This window comes from Abramis brama (assembly GCF_963993115.1).
Source record: "Abramis brama genome assembly, chromosome: 12".
In the NCBI taxonomy this organism is placed as follows: Eukaryota; Metazoa; Chordata; class Actinopteri; order Cypriniformes; family Leuciscidae; genus Abramis; species Abramis brama.
Genome location: NC_139974.1, coordinates 2,047,512 through 2,065,974, shown reverse-complemented (window position 1 = coordinate 2,065,974; position 18,463 = coordinate 2,047,512). Strand labels below are relative to the sequence as shown.

General features: G+C 36.7%; 2 protein-coding genes and 1 long non-coding RNA gene across 4 annotated transcripts; all 3 read right to left on the bottom strand.

The window, feature by feature from the left end:
- Positions 1 to 9: 9 nt before the first annotated feature.
- Positions 10 to 3,654, bottom strand: LOC311093823. Its single transcript, XR_014608484.1, has 6 exons — positions 3,468 to 3,654; positions 2,514 to 2,628; positions 2,368 to 2,404; positions 873 to 972; positions 676 to 723; positions 10 to 492 (listed from the first exon to the last, which is right to left on the bottom strand). It is a non-coding gene; the product is annotated as an uncharacterized lncRNA (long non-coding RNA).
- Positions 3,655 to 5,097: 1,443 nt separating this feature from the next.
- LOC311093998 (uncharacterized protein) lies at positions 5,098 to 6,903 on the bottom strand. Its single transcript, XM_084131734.1, has 4 exons — positions 6,791 to 6,903; positions 6,345 to 6,686; positions 6,004 to 6,048; positions 5,098 to 5,894 (listed from the first exon to the last, which is right to left on the bottom strand). Exons 1-4 carry the CDS (start codon positions 6,849 to 6,851, stop codon positions 5,722 to 5,724), a joined length of 621 nt encoding a protein of 206 aa, XP_083987860.1. The 5' UTR covers positions 6,852 to 6,903; the 3' UTR covers positions 5,098 to 5,721.
- A 1,946-nt stretch (positions 6,904 to 8,849) lies between these two features.
- Positions 8,850 to 14,771, bottom strand: LOC311093981 (uncharacterized protein). Of its 2 annotated transcripts, none has more exons than XM_084131702.1 (6): positions 14,615 to 14,771; positions 14,114 to 14,163; positions 13,538 to 13,831; positions 12,507 to 12,752; positions 11,289 to 11,342; positions 8,850 to 10,350 (listed from the first exon to the last, which is right to left on the bottom strand). In XM_084131702.1, coding segments are annotated over exons 1-6 (786 nt in total). In that variant the 5' UTR covers positions 14,617 to 14,771; the 3' UTR covers positions 8,850 to 10,210. The 2 variants fall into 2 exon arrangements, with proteins under 2 accessions (XP_083987828.1, XP_083987829.1); XM_084131703.1 differs by having other exon boundaries at positions 8,850 to 10,376; positions 14,615 to 14,746.
- Positions 14,772 to 18,463: the final 3,692 nt, after the last annotated feature.

Sequence of the window (18,463 nt, the reverse complement as noted above, 5' to 3'; positions counted from 1 at the left end):
TTTGTGGACTGAAGCAAAAAATAGTGCTATAATTTAGCACAACATTTTATTGTGAATATTACATTTGAAATGTCTTCCAGTTGTTAGAAATAGTACAATGTGGTAAATTCTGTGGTAATGGCATTTTCTCTAACAGTTTCACATTAAGGTTAAGCAGACATTAATCAAACCAGAATATAACAAAAGTACAGGAACAGTCAACGCATTCTATTTTTAAGAGTCTTTCTATAATATTCCATCATTGATGAATAGAAGTCAGAGCTGTGGCAGTACTAAGTTTCAGTTACTAACAGTCTTGCATTACTGTTAAACAGCCATAAATAAAAGTTTATGAAGTCTATGAAGTTTAAGGCTTTATGGTTTTTGTTTTGTTTATGGCTCATTTTTTAAATCCACCACCCCCAGCTCTTCCTGGAGCGTTCTTCAGGTGTTCCTCCACTGCTGCATCAATGTCTGAGTCTGTAGCATTTGGGCTCCACCTCATCACAGCATCTGAGGAAAGAGAATATGGTTTAAAAAAAGAGAAAGGCTAATTTCTAGGTAAATGTACTTTTTTTTTTTTTTTTTAAATGTCGGAAAATAACCATGTTATTTTACTGCATAGTAATCGTATGCCAATAAAAGATGTTCTGCATTAAATGTGTTCGAATAGTGAAAAAAACAAACAGCATTTACCCTCTTCAATACTGAGCCCTTAAGAAAGACCCTTCACTAGGTGTGTAACTGTAAAAGTGAAAAGGACATTTCTGATAAAGACAGGTGGTCTTTTAAAGAATGTCCCCGGAATAGATAAAAGTTAACAATAAAAATGACATTAATATTAGACAAGGAACAAGAGATTTTTTTTTTTAATGGCATAAGGCCACAATTACCTTGAATTACATCGTACAAAGTGTAGCGTTGAATGACTTCTTTTGAATTTGGCCACCACTCCTCATATTGAAAACCGCCATTAAAGCATTTGACATGATTCTGTGAAAGAAATTACACAGGATTACTTCACCTCAAAAAAAAAAAAAAAAAAAAAAAAAAAAAATTCCAAGTAAAGGTCAATTTAGGGGAGACTGAATTGACCCCGAGCGAAAACAATGGTATCAATAATCATTCAATACTTGGTTAAATACTTGTACTTCTAACAAAGGTTGACAACAAACTTCAAATAAGCCAGTGTTTTAAACACACCATATATAGTTCGTTAGTTAAATTTTATTTCTGTGTCATGCCAAACATTTGGCCCATCCCACATGGGATTACAAGACACCACAAACTTATTTAGCAAACATCTTCCGGTCGCATATACAAATCATTCGGAGAAATACATGAATACAAACATATATATACACATATACACACAGCATATACAAACAAATCCTCATCTACAGATCATCTCAATAAAGAGCTTTTTTCCTCTTCTCCCAGGCTCTCTCAAGATAATTGGCTAATTTATATGTTTCACATGTGAACAGCCAGCTCAGTCTTTGAGCATCATCCATATTTACCAAATCAATCTCTGATTTTATCCTACAAAACAAAACAAAATCACGCTGTTCACAATAATTAGAAATATATAATATTTCTTTCACTTGACATGGGGTAAGCGCTCCTTGAGAGTCTGGTGCCAGCAATTTCAAAATGTAAAGATTTGTAAAATGTAAATTAAATTTTGGATAGGACAACCCCATGGCTGGAAAAGACCATTAACACACACCCCGTCACTTCTGTGCTCTCTCCCGAATGCAGCGGTCAAGAGGCAAGACAACATTTGGAAATTCTGTTAATGAAAACAAAACACACACAAACTTAAATAAGAGGGTAGTTAAATAAAAACAGTAAACAATATTGTTTTATTTTAACTACTTTGTGGATGTAGCAAATATTTAGACTTCTTGTAATCCAATTGGACATAGTCAACTATTGTAGCCATATAATAATCATTCACAATGACTAAATCCAAGGTAGCCAACCCTGGTCCTCGAGAGCCACTCTCCTGCTGGTTTCCAAACTATCCCTGCCCTACTTCCTGCTGACTAATAATGGATCAGGTGTGCTGTCAGTCAGAAGCTGGAAGGGCAGGAATAGTTGGAAAACAAGCAGGGCAGTGGCTCTGGAGGACCAGGGTTGGCTACACCTGGTCTACATATTTTAAATTGTGAAGTGATAAGACTGCTGTTCAAATATACACTTCACAGTGTAATACTGCATTAGTTACTATAAAATTAGCTGGCTGTACTTTAGCTTTTTCCTTGAGCAATGACAGACATTATAGGCTCTATATTTGTAACTGTATGAACAATTATTTAGAAAAATGTATGTTTGTATTTAAGGTATATTGTGTATAAAATAAGATGCAAATCGCAAGATTCTCACATAAAATGGGGTGTCCTCTGGGACTGGGATGATAATGCTGGAGACAATAAAAACAAATGGGTGAAAAATATTTAAGGTAAGAAAGGACACTTTAATCAATAAACACCATAACTATATGGCAAAAAAACAACAACAACAAAACACACCTTTATGAAGGACATTAAACAAGAAACAAATGCAATGTCTCTTTGGTTCTGCCAGATGGCCTGGAGAAGGATTCCTGAACTCTACGTCTGACAGATGGCTGTTCGTTATGTGACCCTGAAAGAAAAATGAAAACTTAATATAATTTCGTCAAGTACAACAAACAAAATCACGTTTTAAAAATTTCACTTAAGTGATTACAAAATTGGTAATCTTACTTAGAGTATGGTTATAGAGCAACTTTGTAACAGAGCAAACCTGAGCCATTAACTGCCTTAATATAGAGAGCACATTAAACTGCCCTCCAAGTGACAATAATACACTCACAATACATTCCAAATATGATCAAAAACAGAAGATTCGTTCTTTGCATACAGACAGGATTTATATTCATTATGCAAAAAGGCACGGCCATAAAGCATTACTTAAGTATTTAAAGCTGAGGCCATAGGTGAGGAATCAGGTAAAGTTAGTCTCCTTCCTGATACTTGGCTATTTTCATTGTGCATTAACCTCACCTGCAAAAATTCTTGATTTTATGGTGGTGTAAGATATAAACACAGTAATTCACAGAAACGTTTTGGGATATTATGTTAACATTTATGCAAAACACCTCCTGACTCATGAAATATCCGAAATGATCCGAACTAATAAATGGTCCGTAAGCAAAACGAGTAGCGCAGTTTCGTTCCGCTTTCTTTCTTCTTTTTTTTTACCATTCGCTGCTGGGCAAATGTTGCGGTCGCGCCAGCGCGACCTATAACAAAATTTGGTCTCACCGGCAGAAAAAAATTAGCCTGGTTCTACCAGACTCTCGTACATTTAATTTGTACTTGTAAACTCTTTGTAAAGAGTCTGTCCCCTCTCCATTGACAAGCGTTAACTTCATTGAAGGCGGATACTCTGTTGAAGCAGAGAATGTCTAATGTTACATTTATAATACAAAATGTACTTACCCAACAGCAGATTTTTAGTAATTCGGCAACACAACAATGCACCCTCAAATCCTGCTCGCCTCGTGGTTGCTATGCGTGGTTGCAGAGCCCGTCTGGTGGTTGTAGAAAAACGGGAAAATGGCTGCTTTATCGCGAGATAATATATCATATCGTTGGATTTTGCAATATCGCGAGATTTGCTACAACATCTCGGTGGCACAGTTTTGACGTGTAAAGCAGTGTACGTCTTTTCGAACCTCTTAAAACTACTTGGGGCACTTAAATTAATTATTGCAGTATCAACCAGTGTAAGCATAATTGCATATTTCATAAGGATTTCATAGAGGGTCATGATGGACTATAAATGCACGTGTAAAGGACGTCACCTACTGGACGTCCACTTAAAACGACTAAAATGCAGTGGCTTTGCAATCACTTAACCACACTGGGCACTTTGTGATTATAATTTATTTAAACAAGATAAAGTAAATATATTTACTTTGTATACAAATCGTGTATTTCATATAAAGATAATTCCTGTTTTTTTCGGTCTTGCTAGACGTGTAAAGGACGTCAGTGGACGTCTTCACAACCTCTTAAAATCGAATTGGGCAATTAAATTAATTATTGCAGTATTAACCATGCAAGGATTAAGCACAGCTTTTGCATATTTCACAAGGATTTCATAGAGGGTCATGATGGACTATAAATGCACGTGTAAAAGACGTCACCAGGTGACGTCCTCTCACCCGATACACTATTTATTGAACTACACGTAGCTAAAAGTCAAAATAACAATTATACATGCAACCCCAGAGAACTGTAGACATGTACAAATGTATCTGAATGCATTTTTAGGAAATGTTCGGTGTTACATATTTTTACCGATTTATGCCGTCATACCGCGACTATTTTTGGCCAGGGACACGACGTTGCCGTCGGACCAATGTTTGCTGGGTGCTGATAACGACTGAACTTGCAACCATAGTTGGCTAACGATGCTTTCGGGAAACACATCCCAGAGCGAGGTCATGAAAGCAGCAGAAAACCCTTCATAAGGTACACATTTATACCTAAAGAGTGCTTATCAATACCTAAATGGTAGCACCTTTTTAAAGGGTACCGTCCCAGTGACAGCTTTTGTACCTTTTTTCTGAAAGTGAGGACAAACCATATTAAATTTGTAATAACATTTTTTAAACCAACGGTTGGGTTTGTCCACCTTTGACCCAAACATGGGTTTTGAGTGTAGTGTATGTCATTGGCACAAGCACTTTCTATGAGTGTAAAAGGAGACCGAACCGCTCATACCAGAGGAAGGCGCTGGTTTCCGCAGTATACACACACACACACTACTTTATTTGCCCTTCTAGAGTCAGGATGGCATATTGTTATCACCCTTCCCTCATATTCTGTGGTTTTAATTGCATAAACATAACGCAGTCAGACAGGAAATCATTATTCTGCATTGCATGACAATGATAAGAAACCTTTTCTCTGAAAGTGAGAGAACAGATCTAACATCTCTGAATTTAGTTATGATGAAGAGGTTTAGCATTGGTAATGATGATGTTTTCTGGCAGAAAATGCACATATAATCACATAAGTTGTTTATTTGATCAGATCTCCCAACAACACATTGTTCATTGAATTCATTTGTTGGCATTTTTATTAAATCCAGCTTTATGTGCAACAGAAGAGATTTACATTTTCTCTTGAAAACAGCTTATATGTATATTAATGCTCCTCTAGAAAAATATATAATGTCTAAAGATATAATCAGACACAATGTTCATTTTTATCACGAGTCCTGCTGGTCTGATGATATTAAGCTTTTGTTTGCATTAAGAAGAAACTGTTTGCTTTGAAAAAAAGGACATTGGCCCGTTCTCTACAAAAGTCTATCATGCATATTGTTCATTGATATTGAATTACAATTCATTCATTCATTCATTACAATTATAACAAACATTGCATTAAAGACAGCACTTTGAAATTTAACTGAACATTTACTGAATGACACAAACCTGAATAATCACCACAGCCATTAAAGCCTGTTTAAGTTTCACTGGTGCTGAATAAAGGCGACCTTTACCACAACATCTCAGTTTCTCTGAGTTTTCCGTTTCAGTTCTCAGTTTTCTTAAAGTGAAATCTGACAAACAGGAAAAGTATCTGAGCCAAAGTTGTCTGTTTTCATTTGTGTTTCCCGACAGCGATGCTTATTTTAGTGGCAGTGCAAAGCTCAAATTGTAAAATAAAGCACATAAATGTGTCATTTAGCTGATTTGTAGCTCATTATAGATGCACGTTTTGCTGCACTCCATCCTTTCTGCTGTCCACGATGGTAAATGATTCCTCCTGCGATGACTGTAGTCAGAAAAAACACAAACACAGCCAGTCCAACACCACCGAACATCAACACACGCTCCGTCACCGTCACCTCGTCTACAGAGACACAAGAGTTATTCATATTCATATACAACATTTAGTGCCAGATCTCCACAGAAGAGCAGTTACAACAAATAAAAAATCAATTGAACAAGCAAAACTTTACCTGTGATTTCAACTTCTGTTTTCGTCTTTTCTATTACAAAAAGACCTGTGAATATATGATATGTTTATCCATAAATATATGAACACACACACAAAAACCTGCTTCTGTAATTTTAACTAGTTTTATGACCTTTTTTTTAATTGCCTCAATTAACTGTAAAATTTGGGTTAGTTAAGCAATGTCTAGTGCTAAGTTTATAAATCTACTCATGTGTTGCTCTCAGTCACAAACCACTAAAACAAAAATCATGTTCAGATCTCGTCTTGAGTGGCTCATCTTACCCACTCCCTCCTACATTGACTAGTTTGTGAAGATATGATGTAAAAACTGAAATCTGTTACCCTCAATCTCCAGTCTGATGGGTTTGTCGAAGTGCATCTCTGGAGCGTCAGACTTTATTCCACAGAAATAAAGTCCTGAATCTGATTCTGTTACTCCAGAAATAGTTAAAGAGACTCTGGTGACCCAACTGTCTGCTGTTATTTCCATGCGATTGCTGTTTGGATTGTAGTTGATCAGGAGTTTTCTCCCGTTTTTGTCCTTCTCAGCAGAAATCAGCAGAACGAGCTCTTCAGATCTGAGATGATACCAGGCAACTTCATATCTGTTTCTCATGCTGCAGTTCAGAGTGATGTCTTCTCCAATCCGAACTCTCACATCAGAAGATCCTTCAACTGACAAATCTGGAGAGACATTGATAAACACACATTCTTTTAGACTGTTTATGGTTATTGTATTTGAGATTGATATGTTAATTTCATGAATGCTTGAAATAGAATATATTTACCACTGGATGTGATTTGCATAATCCAACAAGAAAATACACAGAAGAAAATGACTTTCTCCATTGTGTCTGTTGTTAAGGGTGTTGAACAAACTAAAGGTTTAAGATCAATGCAGAGACACTTAAACCACAGTTCCACTTCCATCAGAGAAATATAAAGCATTGAATAATAGTCTCTTAATAGATCAAGTGTTGCAACTTTCGTATTTGTACTTTTCCCCTTATAATAAACATTATGAATGCTGTTGTTGTTTTTATGGTAACCTGTGCACATCTTTTAACATCTCAAAAATGTGTTATATGTGGTTTACTTTAGCTTGCAAAGACACTTGGTGAGCAAAACTTGACTATAAGTGTGTGTAGATTTGTGAGTCCATGATCATAAATATTACAGGTTTCATACAAGTTAAGCTCTATTCTGGGAGATTAATTCATTATTTTGACCAGATTACATAAAAAGTTCTTTACAAAAATGTACAAACACAAATGATGTCTCTTCTCGGTTCACGTCACTGCATTACTGCACATGTGTTTTCTGAAGTACTGAAGGAGGAAGTCTATGTTTTCTGAGGTAATGTAAGACAGGAAGCTTACGCTGCAATTCTGAAAAGGTGAAAAACATCAGTGATGAAAGGAAAGATGCTCAAAACTGTTAAAGCAGGCACTTATTTATTATGTTACGCATTTAAATACAGACGGGAACAATAAACTGCATAAATTGACCATATCAACAGTTCATTTCCCTCTTATACCCTGAGCAAAGCAATACTGAGCAACAGAAAACAACTGAATGAAAACAAAAGGACCATAAATTTAAACCTATCCCAACAATACTCAACATGATGAACTGATTCTGACAGATACTGTAGACATTAGCATACTGAAATGATGAAGACATGTCTAATTCACATAGTTTTAAAGGGATTACCTTAGTACTAGAGAGCTGTATCATTCACATTCACTAGATCTACAATAATCAACATTTCACAGATCACATACAGCTTGATCTGCAATATCCCATCAAAGCAGAATAGAGCAAAACCACAATATCTGTCCTCAGAAGACATGACTGCTCACATTTGGACATATTAGATGATCAAAAACTTCACAGTCACAGTGAGGTAATGAGGACAGCAGAAAACACACACTATTAATCCATCTGGTTTATACAAAAGGAGTGTAAAGTCCATCAAACACTGTGCTTCTCTTGGCTTCTGAGCACCATATACGGCTCTGCATAATGTTTAGAGCGGCTAAAGTTCATCTTTATACCTGAAAATTTTGTTTTTCCTGAGTTTGAATATCTTCAAAATTCCATTTCATATAAAAATAGGTCATTAAAATCCAACAAAATATTACAGTCAAAATTTTATCAAAAGTGGTTTACAACACATGTAAAAAAAAAAAAAAAAAAAAAATTGTTCATTTTTTCAAAAAGCATAGTTTGACATCTTAAAAAACCCTAGTGGTCAGTTAGAAGCAACAGCGGCAAGGGAAAAAACTCTAAAGATGATTAATATTGGAAAAACAGCTTGGCAGGAACACAGACTCAACTCTTCCTCATCTTTACACTTATTTAAAGACATTTATATAAAGAAAACATACTAAGTATTTTCTTCAAGACCTTCACTGTTAGGCACATATGATATCTCGATATTTTCTGGGATTTTGTTGATAACGATAATATGACGATATTTGTCGGAGAGTTTTTGTGCTGGTTTGTCTTGACTGGTTTAGCACTGTAAAAAAAGAAAAGTTGACTTAACTTAAAGTTATAAGGCAACTTGCTGCTCAGATTTTTTGAGTTGACTCAACTAACAGAGTTTACTCAACTGGAGATGTTATAGTTGAGTCAACTCAACTATAGAGATGTTTTAGTTGAGTCAACTCAAAAAAATCTGTGCAGCAAGTTGCCTTATAATTTTAAGTTAAGTCAACTTTTCTTTTTTTACAGTGAGGCCTGACTGACTCAACTTTTATTCTTCATATATCAAGCTGATATTTTCTCCCTTAAAATTGATTTCCAAGGGTTTTTCTTTTCTTTACATGGATATTTTCCTAACCTAGATGCATGCATCATCTTTTATGACAAATTATTTTATTTAATCAATAATTTCAGTTAGAATATTAAGACACAATCGGATGAAATCAGTATCAAGAAAGCCCATCTTTGGCACAGAAGCTGCATCTGAAGAGGCATTTAGATTTACACTGGTGTTTACACTGTTTAATGCTGTTAAATCGATCAAAATATTCACTCATCAACGAAACGTCACTGAGCTTCGGCCACAACGGTTCTGCTGTGAAACTTTCATTTGTGAAATAGAGCAAAAAACAGATGTGCTTAAAGGGGTCATCGGATGCAAAATTCACTTTTATATGGTGTTTGCATATAAATGTGTCTCTGCAGTGTGTAGACACAACCACCACACAATGAAAAATTTACTCCTTTTTCTTTAATCCTCAAAAAGCCTAAACACTCTCAATAATCAAGCCGTTTGGATTTTCTGAGCACCATGACCTATTATGTCCTGTATTAGCATATTTCCTGTATTAACATATTTCCCATATTAGCATATGTCCACCCTCAGACATTTGTACACTACGGAGCCCCTAAACTTGGGACGTGTTGGTGGAAAAAATTTAGGATGGGATAAAAAAAAATGTTTTTTTCTTTTTTGCATTCCCACGCAAAACCTGTTGTGAGCTCCTCTTGTTTAATGTCTCGCTGGCAGTGTTTCAGAGCTACGTACGTTAATGTAGCGTTTCAGTGTTTGAACTTGGACTCAAATATAAAGGAAGTTTTGCGTATATAAACAAATATATATGGGGGGGGGGGGTGAGCAGTTGCTCATTATCATTTAAAGAGACATGCACTGAAACGGGTCGCTGTGGACAGAGCTGTTTTTGAGGAGGTAAAAGGGTGTTGTTTTACACAAACATTGAGGAGTTTTAACCAAAGTATGTAACAAACTTTACATGAACACCCTAAAGAATCACACCAACTTGTGTAAAATGGCCATCCGATGACCTCTTTAACTATATTATATATATATAAATGTAAGACTCATACAGGGGTATTTTTTTGCATATCTTGAATTCCAGGGTCATTCTGACTGTATTCTGCTAGTCTACATCACACAGTGAAAGTGTGCACTATCAAGGCCTGTTTTTTCAAAATGAGTGACTCAATAATGTCTGATTCCACATCATTAAACAATAATAATTCAATAATTCTGATATTATTGAAGATGATATGGATCACACAGCTGCAGATATTCAGTATGTTGACAGAATCCTCTGTAAAACTGTTGACTCTGAAGGTGAATTACAAGTCTCTGGATGTTCTGGACCACTTTACAGTTTAATCTCGCTCCGCACGGGCCCTCGGGAGAGATTATTATAGGCCCTCAGGAGAGATTATTATAGGCCTGCATCCTGATCCGGCGGCGGCGAGTAAAATCTATTCAGACACTGGTGTTTCTTGATGACAAAGACAATCACACCCACCAGAGCCAGCAGAATCACAGGCAGTCCAACACTCCAGAACCAATACACTGCAGCTGGAAGGAGGAAGGTGGGAAGAGAACTTTTTTAATGCTTTTTTAATCTCACTGCATAAAGTGTAACTCTCGCCAAAATGCAACCTAGGGTCTTTTTGTTGATCTACCCGAGGAAAACTTTCATTTGAAAGCATAATTAGGATGGAAACGCCACTTTTAAGTTTGACCGTATTTTCATTTTCGGTCAAATTGCCTTTGTGAATGGGAGTGAATGGGGCACGACTATGATAGCATTAAAAATCTTTATTTTTAAAACACTAAGAAGGCTCGACACAACACGAAACTGTGCTGGAAGTATCACCAGGGGCTCTACACATGAACTCCAGCATTGAGAACAGTGTTTGTGTACACAGAGTTCACTAAAAAGAAAGATTTTGAACAACTGTCTCTGTGTCCGCCGGCATTTTGACAGTCTGACTCTGAATTTTAGTATTGTTTCTTATTTAAGCATCCTTTTTCAAATACAAGGTCAATATTGATTTTCACTAACGACAAAACAACAAATTATCCGTGAATTTATATGGAACGACGCTTTAGGAGCTTTCCATCTTTACTCTCCTCCCTGTTACGTTGCATTCGGAGATCGACTATTTTTGACTGACAAAATGCTGGCTTGTTCAAAATCTTTCTTTTTAGTAAACTCTGTGCACACAAACACTGTTCTCAATGCTGGAGTTCATGTGTAGAGCCGCTGGTGACACTTTAAAAATAGCGATTTTTGATGCTATCATAGAAGTGCCCTATTCACTCCCATTCAAAAGGCAATTTGACAGAAAGCGAAAATATGGTCAAACTTAAAAGTGGTGTTTCCATCCTAATTATGCTTTTAAACTAATGTTTGCCTCGGGTAGATTAACAAAAAGACCCTAGGTTGCATTTTGGCGAGAGTTACCCATTAAAGATTTCGTAAAGCTCTCAATGCCTCCTGTTCTACTTACTATGTTCAGGGTCATCCGTGCGTTCTCCTGATGAGCCGGAGTCTGTTCTGGATTCTGTAGAGGAGATTAAAAGGTTAAGGCCACGATATACTTCAAGCGAAATCGAAGAACGAACTGATGTGACGTTATTTTGGACAAAATCAGGCCGAGTTCGAAACAGCTTGCCAAAGTGAACCTTCTGGAAAATTCCGCTTCGGCTGGTAAACACCTTGTACTGCCATTGGTGCGTGGGGATTACATAATATATACAGTCAAACCAAAATATATTCAGACACCTTCAACATTTCTCACATTATCACAGTTTATTCGCTATAGTTTAGAAAATGGTAATAAAATATGACAAGAACTCAAGAGTTAAACTGTGTCAGAACAAATTCATCTTGATAATGTCATATAACTTTGAGCCAAACATGCTCAACAAAGTGTCTGAATCGTTTTTGGTCCCAAATCTGTATAAATGTCACTGGTAGTCACTGTATGAAGAATGTTTGTGTATAATATGTCACAGTTTACTTTATTTAGCTATCCTCACTTACATAAATTAACTATAGTGTCCTGCACACACTAGTAAAAATAGTCGGAATAATTTTTGGTTTGACTGTATGTGTGCGCCTTCTTTCACGTGAAAATCTTTTCTGGCTCATTTGGCCTGTTCAGTGAGACGTCTGCGAGTGAAAACATGAAGACACTGGAGAGCTGCTTTATAGTAGAAAATTAAGTTGTACTTCTAATGAAACGAGACAGACGCTGTTTTTCATGTTTAATATGGTAACGCTGCTTGATTTTAAGCAATCTATTGTGTGATATATAAATAAATGTGACATATACCGTTACTGTAGTGCCGTAGAGCTCGTGCAAACGTAACCACATTGCAATGATCAGATGCAATACTTATGCTTTATTAAAAATGCTTGCTGTTTTCTCAATTTTGTTGTGTGTTTATTGTTACTGAAAGGAAAGCGCGCAGCACATATTCATATATTCATATAAACGCTGCTCTCAGCCGTGTTGGCGTCAGATGTTCGATAACAGTATATCGCTCCTCACGCATTATAAACTTCGTTTGACCCCTAAACGAAGAACGAAAAAGAACTTTGCCGTGAGTATATCAGGAACTTCAGTCATATAATTTACCATTTGCTGTTCAAATCGTGATGAATAAACCTCAGCTGTAAAATCAGCTCAAATATCTCTCCTCATCCACTGATCTTCTCTCACCTGTGACTGAGACTGTGATCAAGGTTTCTCCTTCAGAGTCCAGAACTCTGTATGTTCCAGTGTCATTGGCTGTAAACTCATTAATGGTCAGATTTCCATCCTGATCAGTCAGTCGAACACTGTTGACCCCGTGACCTCTCGTCCACACCTCTGTCCAGCCTTCACTAGAGTTTCTCTCCACTTTATAGGCGTTGGACAACAGAACATTCATCTTTACTTTCTCGCCTTTCTTCACAGAAATATCATCTAAGGAGAAACAGAAAGACACTTTACCCTCAATTATTGTTATAATGGTGTCAGTCAGGCAAGGCCATAAACACATATATAGATTTAAGTGGAACAAATGCAATCTGTGGTATAATATTCCAATATTCCAATGCAAGACATTGTAATAACCCAGTGGTTCTCAACTCCAGTCCTCGGGACCCACTGCTCTGCATATTGTGTATGTCTCCCTTATTTAACACACCTGATTCAGATCATCAGCTCGTTAGGATAGACTCCATGAACTGAACTGAGTGGCTGTTTCTCAATTCCAAGAACGCAGAGAACGGACTTGTGTTCTCGTGGAGACCGGTCTTGCCAAGCTTCCTTGGAAGAACGAACTCGGAACCGGCCGCAATGACTTCTGGGACACCAGGCGAGTACTAGCTCAAGTCTGCATTCGATGCATCCTCGGTATCAAGAACACATCCGGGTTCTTTCATGCGTCCTCTGTACTTGCGTTCTTGAGAATTGGGTCTGAACTTCGACGGTTAATGATGACGTAAAACGAGAACACAAGGACGCAAGATCGCTGAAGAACGCATATTGAGAAACACCCAGTGTGTCAGATAAGAGAGACATCCAAAATGTGCAGAGCAGTGGGTCCCGAGGACTGGAGTTGAGAACCACTGTAATAACCCATATTGGAGATGACTAAACTGAATAAGCGATATGTGACACATTCAGTGTCTCTGATTACAGGAATTCATGGAATACCAACACAATCACTGAAGGAAAGCTGATGGTTTGATCAGTTTTGACTTTACCATGAATTTGAAGATGGTACGTCCTGATTTGTGGCTCCAGAGTATTATTGTAATGGACTCTCAGAATGTATTTCCCAGCGTCACTGAAGATCAGATCCTTGATGATGATGTCACATGATCCTTTTTTAAACGCTTGTCCACTACAGTTTTTATTCTCACAGACAAGGATGTTTTTTGACAGTCTGGTTAAAATAACATGAAAAATGTCTCTGGCCTCAATATTACAGGGCAGGGTGGCGTTTTCTCCTTTTTGTCCCGTCACATGTATAGAGATGTTTCCTACAGTGGTGGTTTCTGCAAATACAGGCAATATAAATTAATCATCTCACTTTCTTAGCTTGTTCACCCATTAAAACAGTATTTCTTATTGGCCTTTGCAAGCAAACAGACAAATGACCTGGAGTGAACTGGATTAAGTCTGGATGTGGGATATGATAATGTAATATGCTGGGGAATTTCCACCATCAACCAAAGTCTCTTGGCTGAGTGACACGACAGAGACACAATACGACTACAATAACTCCTGGAACTGAAGATCAAGCATTGCTACAATTTATAAACAAATATGATACTGACCTCTATATTTGATAAAGCTAAACAGCAGAAGCAGATTCAACCATCTGAACCTGATGAGAAAACAGAAGAGCAGGTTATGTCACAGATACAGGCTAATAATCACAAAGACATTTATACAGGGATAAAACGCTTTCCTGAGCGGTAAAATATGACTGTCTGAATATTTAACATGTGCATCTTACATGATAAAAATGACTAGCCTAATAAGAAACATCACACTATAAACATGAATCTTTGCTTTAATAAATTGTCCATGTGTAATACTGAAAATGATTAGTCAAACTCAATACACAAACAACACGCTTTAGAAATTCAGAGATAATCTAATAATTATATTAATAACCCCACTAGGCTAATGACAATCATTATCATTATCACAGTAACGGATATGTTCATCGTAAACCTGTCGACGCATTTCCGCATCAATAGCGCGATTAGACAACTAGACTTTACTAATAACAAAAACACACAGACGGGATACTGTAAAACATGAAAACTTACATGATAAATCTGCTTGAGTCTTTTAATCAGGCGTCAAAACGGCATTAATTATTGCAAGATTAGCGGTGACAAGGAAAGAAAAATGAATGAAAACAAATTTGATAGTAATATCTCGTCTCACACGAGCTGATTCTCGGTCACGTGTCTTACAGTAAGTGAAAACACAACACAGCAGAAAAGGCATTCCTTCATTCACTGACGTTATACTACGCTGCTTATATTTTTTCTGAATAGCCTAACGTTAAATTTTAAAAAAATCTTGTTGTGGAGTGAGGGGAACTAAAATAGCCAAGACTATAGCTATGTTTTTAGTAAACATTTCACTTTATTAGCCTTTTTCTGGATGTAATGCTAAAATTAGACTTATGCGCTACATATAGGCCCATTTGTTTTGTTTTGTTTTTTCTGTCAAAAACACAATATTATATTTATTTACCATGCTGCAAACTTTTTTAAATATTCTGAAAAATTGCTTGAAAAGTAAGCCGTGTCTGTTTTGTCATTACGCGTTAGTGTTCAGCTATCCAAATGTTTAAAAATAATAATATTTCCACATATCCACTGAGCTTCTCTCACCTGTGACTGTGATCAAGATTTCTTCTTCATAGTCATATTGACTTCTAAGCTATGTTTTACATGTATGTAGAGTTGGGTGTCATCAGTAACAGAGGTACAGTACGACACACCAAATTTACTCATAATTGATCCCAAGTGTAGCATGTATAATGAGAATATCTATCCCTGCCGAGGATAAATGAGCGCCTAAGCTAACTGAAAAACTTCTATTAGGCCTAGATAAGAATGACTGGGACCGTTTGAGTACCGTACCTGTGATACCAATCAAACATTCCAGCCGAGATGAAAGAATCCTGTGATCTACAAAGTCAAAAGCCAAGCTGAAGTCTAATAGCACTAAAGCCATTATAGTGTCTTCAGCACCTGTAGTTATTAAAATATAATTAAAAACTTTTAAAAGAGCAGACTCAGTGTTGTGAAGGGTTCAGCCAGACTGAAAAATATCAGAGACGGAATGAATGTGCAAGTAATTCAGCAACTGTATAAAGACAGATTTTTGGTGACTTTTAGATAGAAATGGCAGGTTGGAAATTGGTCTATAATTTGCATATACATAATGATTCGGTGGTGGAAACACAGAATTCAGCGGAGAGTGAGGATCCAAATGAAGTTTATAATCAGTATAAATAGTATAATCCAAAGTCATAGTCCATACCAGTCATTCAAGATTACCAATGAGAGTGCCCATCATTACCACCAGAGGGCACTCCACATCAGACTATTGTCATTCCCTGATGAAACTACATTTCCCATAACTCTCTGCCTGGACTCATCATCCCTGATTGCATCCAAAGGTTGAGAATCCAAATGCAGGCAGTGGTCAAAATCACAGGGTAATCAGTCCAAACATTGACAGGGCACAGGAACACAGACGAACAGAGAGATGATGCATTTAAATAGACAGAGTCATGATATGATTAACAAGACTGAAACCAGTAAACTAATATTGAGCATTGTCTATGGAGACAGTGAGGGACGAGGCCGCATCTGCTGGAACAGAAGGGCACCGCAGCTGACAGATGTAACATTGAGTCATTTTGACTTATGGCATAATTAATTATACATTCTTAAATCATAATTTTGACTTTTCAAATCATAATTCCAACTTTTTATCTCATATTTATGACTTTTAAAGTCATAATATTTATGCATGATTTGTGATTAAAATTATGGTTCAAAAGCAGCAATAGTAGTTGCCAAAAACATACAATACTAAAATACGATGACAATGTTTTGAGTGTTACTGGATTGCATAATGACGCCTGTATGTTTTACAGCTTACCACCATATATTTAATAAAAGTGATATTATGCAAATGCACCAATTTAGATCTACAAGACACCAAAATAGTACAGGTGGTAAATTAGAGAGTGAGATGGTAAATCACTGTAAGTGTTGAGTGCCACATGCGGCTCTTCGTAATGTTCAGAGCGACTGAAGCTTATTTTAAACAAGATCCTGGATCATTTCTGATCACAACAGTTAGCAGCAGATTTCAGCTCATGCTCCTGCTTTATGAATCTGTCGCGGTGTGATACAGCTTCAGTTTTATTTTTTAAGTAAATGCAACAGAAGTAAACTCTTGAAACATCCTCTATTTCACCATATTAGAATATATATATTTTAAAAAACGCAAAAATGCATATATATACACACAAAAATATGCATACCAACAAAAGTATTACTTACAAATTTTGTTTCATTTGTATAGTTAAATACAAATACACACAGTTGTCATAAAATCTCTACACAATTAAATCAATCTGGCTGGAATACAATGACTTTTGACCCGATTTACAGTCTGAGTGAGTGGACGGTAGCCTACACTGTAAAAAAAAAAAAAAAAAAAAAAAAATCACCTTGCAAAATGTTCTTCAAACAAATGAAAAGTAGCTTGAACAAAGTCAGTTTATTATCTTGCATGAACTAAATAAGAATACTCTAAACATGTTGACCTTACTTATGACCTTACTTAACCTTGACCTTAAGCTTACCTTATTTAAGTTTAAATGTTGTCCAACTGCAGCATGAAAAAAAAATGTGGTAAAATATTGTTAAAATATTATTATTGCTTTGCATTTACTGGCTTAATTAATGCTGCTGCTGTGGTTATCACTGTAGTAATGTTCATTTCATGTAGTTTGCTTTGGAAATCAGACATGGAGATGAAAGATTAAGGATTGCAGCTGCGTGCAGCTAAATCACAGGCGTAACTATCGGTAAGCAGGGTAAGCGGTTGCTTACGGGCCCGGACCAATCAGGGGCCCGCCCGCGTTACTGGAAGATATTGATTGACAGCCGGGTCCCCCAATCGCATTTGACTATTTTTAGTCTGATCGCATTTTAATTTTTTGCGAATTGATTTGAATAAATAATGACAACAACATATTTGACTGATCATTAAATAAATGTTTGAAACGAACAATGATGAATTTGGTGTAATTTGTTTCGAATTGGGACTGGGGAATCCCCGGGTGAACATGTGCATTGCGTGCAAAACAGTAAAAAACGTTGAACTTGAGACAGATATGGAGTCGTCAAATTTTAAACACAAAAGTGGCTTTCAAAAGTGCAAACGAAAAGAGGAATTTGATAAATTAATTAATAAATTACCAAAAATAGGAAGCTTCTTTAAAAAGATGACACAGGGGGAGATCGAGATTGAGATGGAGCAAGAGAGTGAAGCGAGTAAAGCACCTGAAGCGATTGCGAATGCCCGTGCACGCTATCTGGATCTTAATGATATGATCGACAACTTCGCAAAGCCCGGAAAAAAAATGCAGCTATAATGTAAGTGAGCATCTTTTTTTATGTATTTGGACCTAGGCCTATGCCATGTGTATATAGCAGTGACAGTAACATTGTGTTATTATGGTGCGCCGTCACCAGCAGTTTTTTTTGTTTTGTTTTTTGGTGCGCGTAGCGTCATCACGTGTTGTAGTAGGGGGGCCCGCTTTGATAATCCTGCTTAAGGGCCCGGTGTTGGCTCGTTACGCCACTGAGCTAAATGAAAAATAATCTGTAGTTGCCATAAGAATTTTTAAGTTCATAAGACTACCTGTTATTTATTAGATAAACAAAAGTATTTAAACGTACAGTATGGGATTTTTTCTCCACTAGGGGTCGCTAACCTATTTACAATAACAAAGGCGTAGTTTGATGACGCAACATTTGCTAAGAATTATGGATCTTGTCGTCAACGTCAAGCCGGCCGATCTAATAATGTTAATGGATGACTGAATACATCAATGCTTTTATCATGACTGTGATATG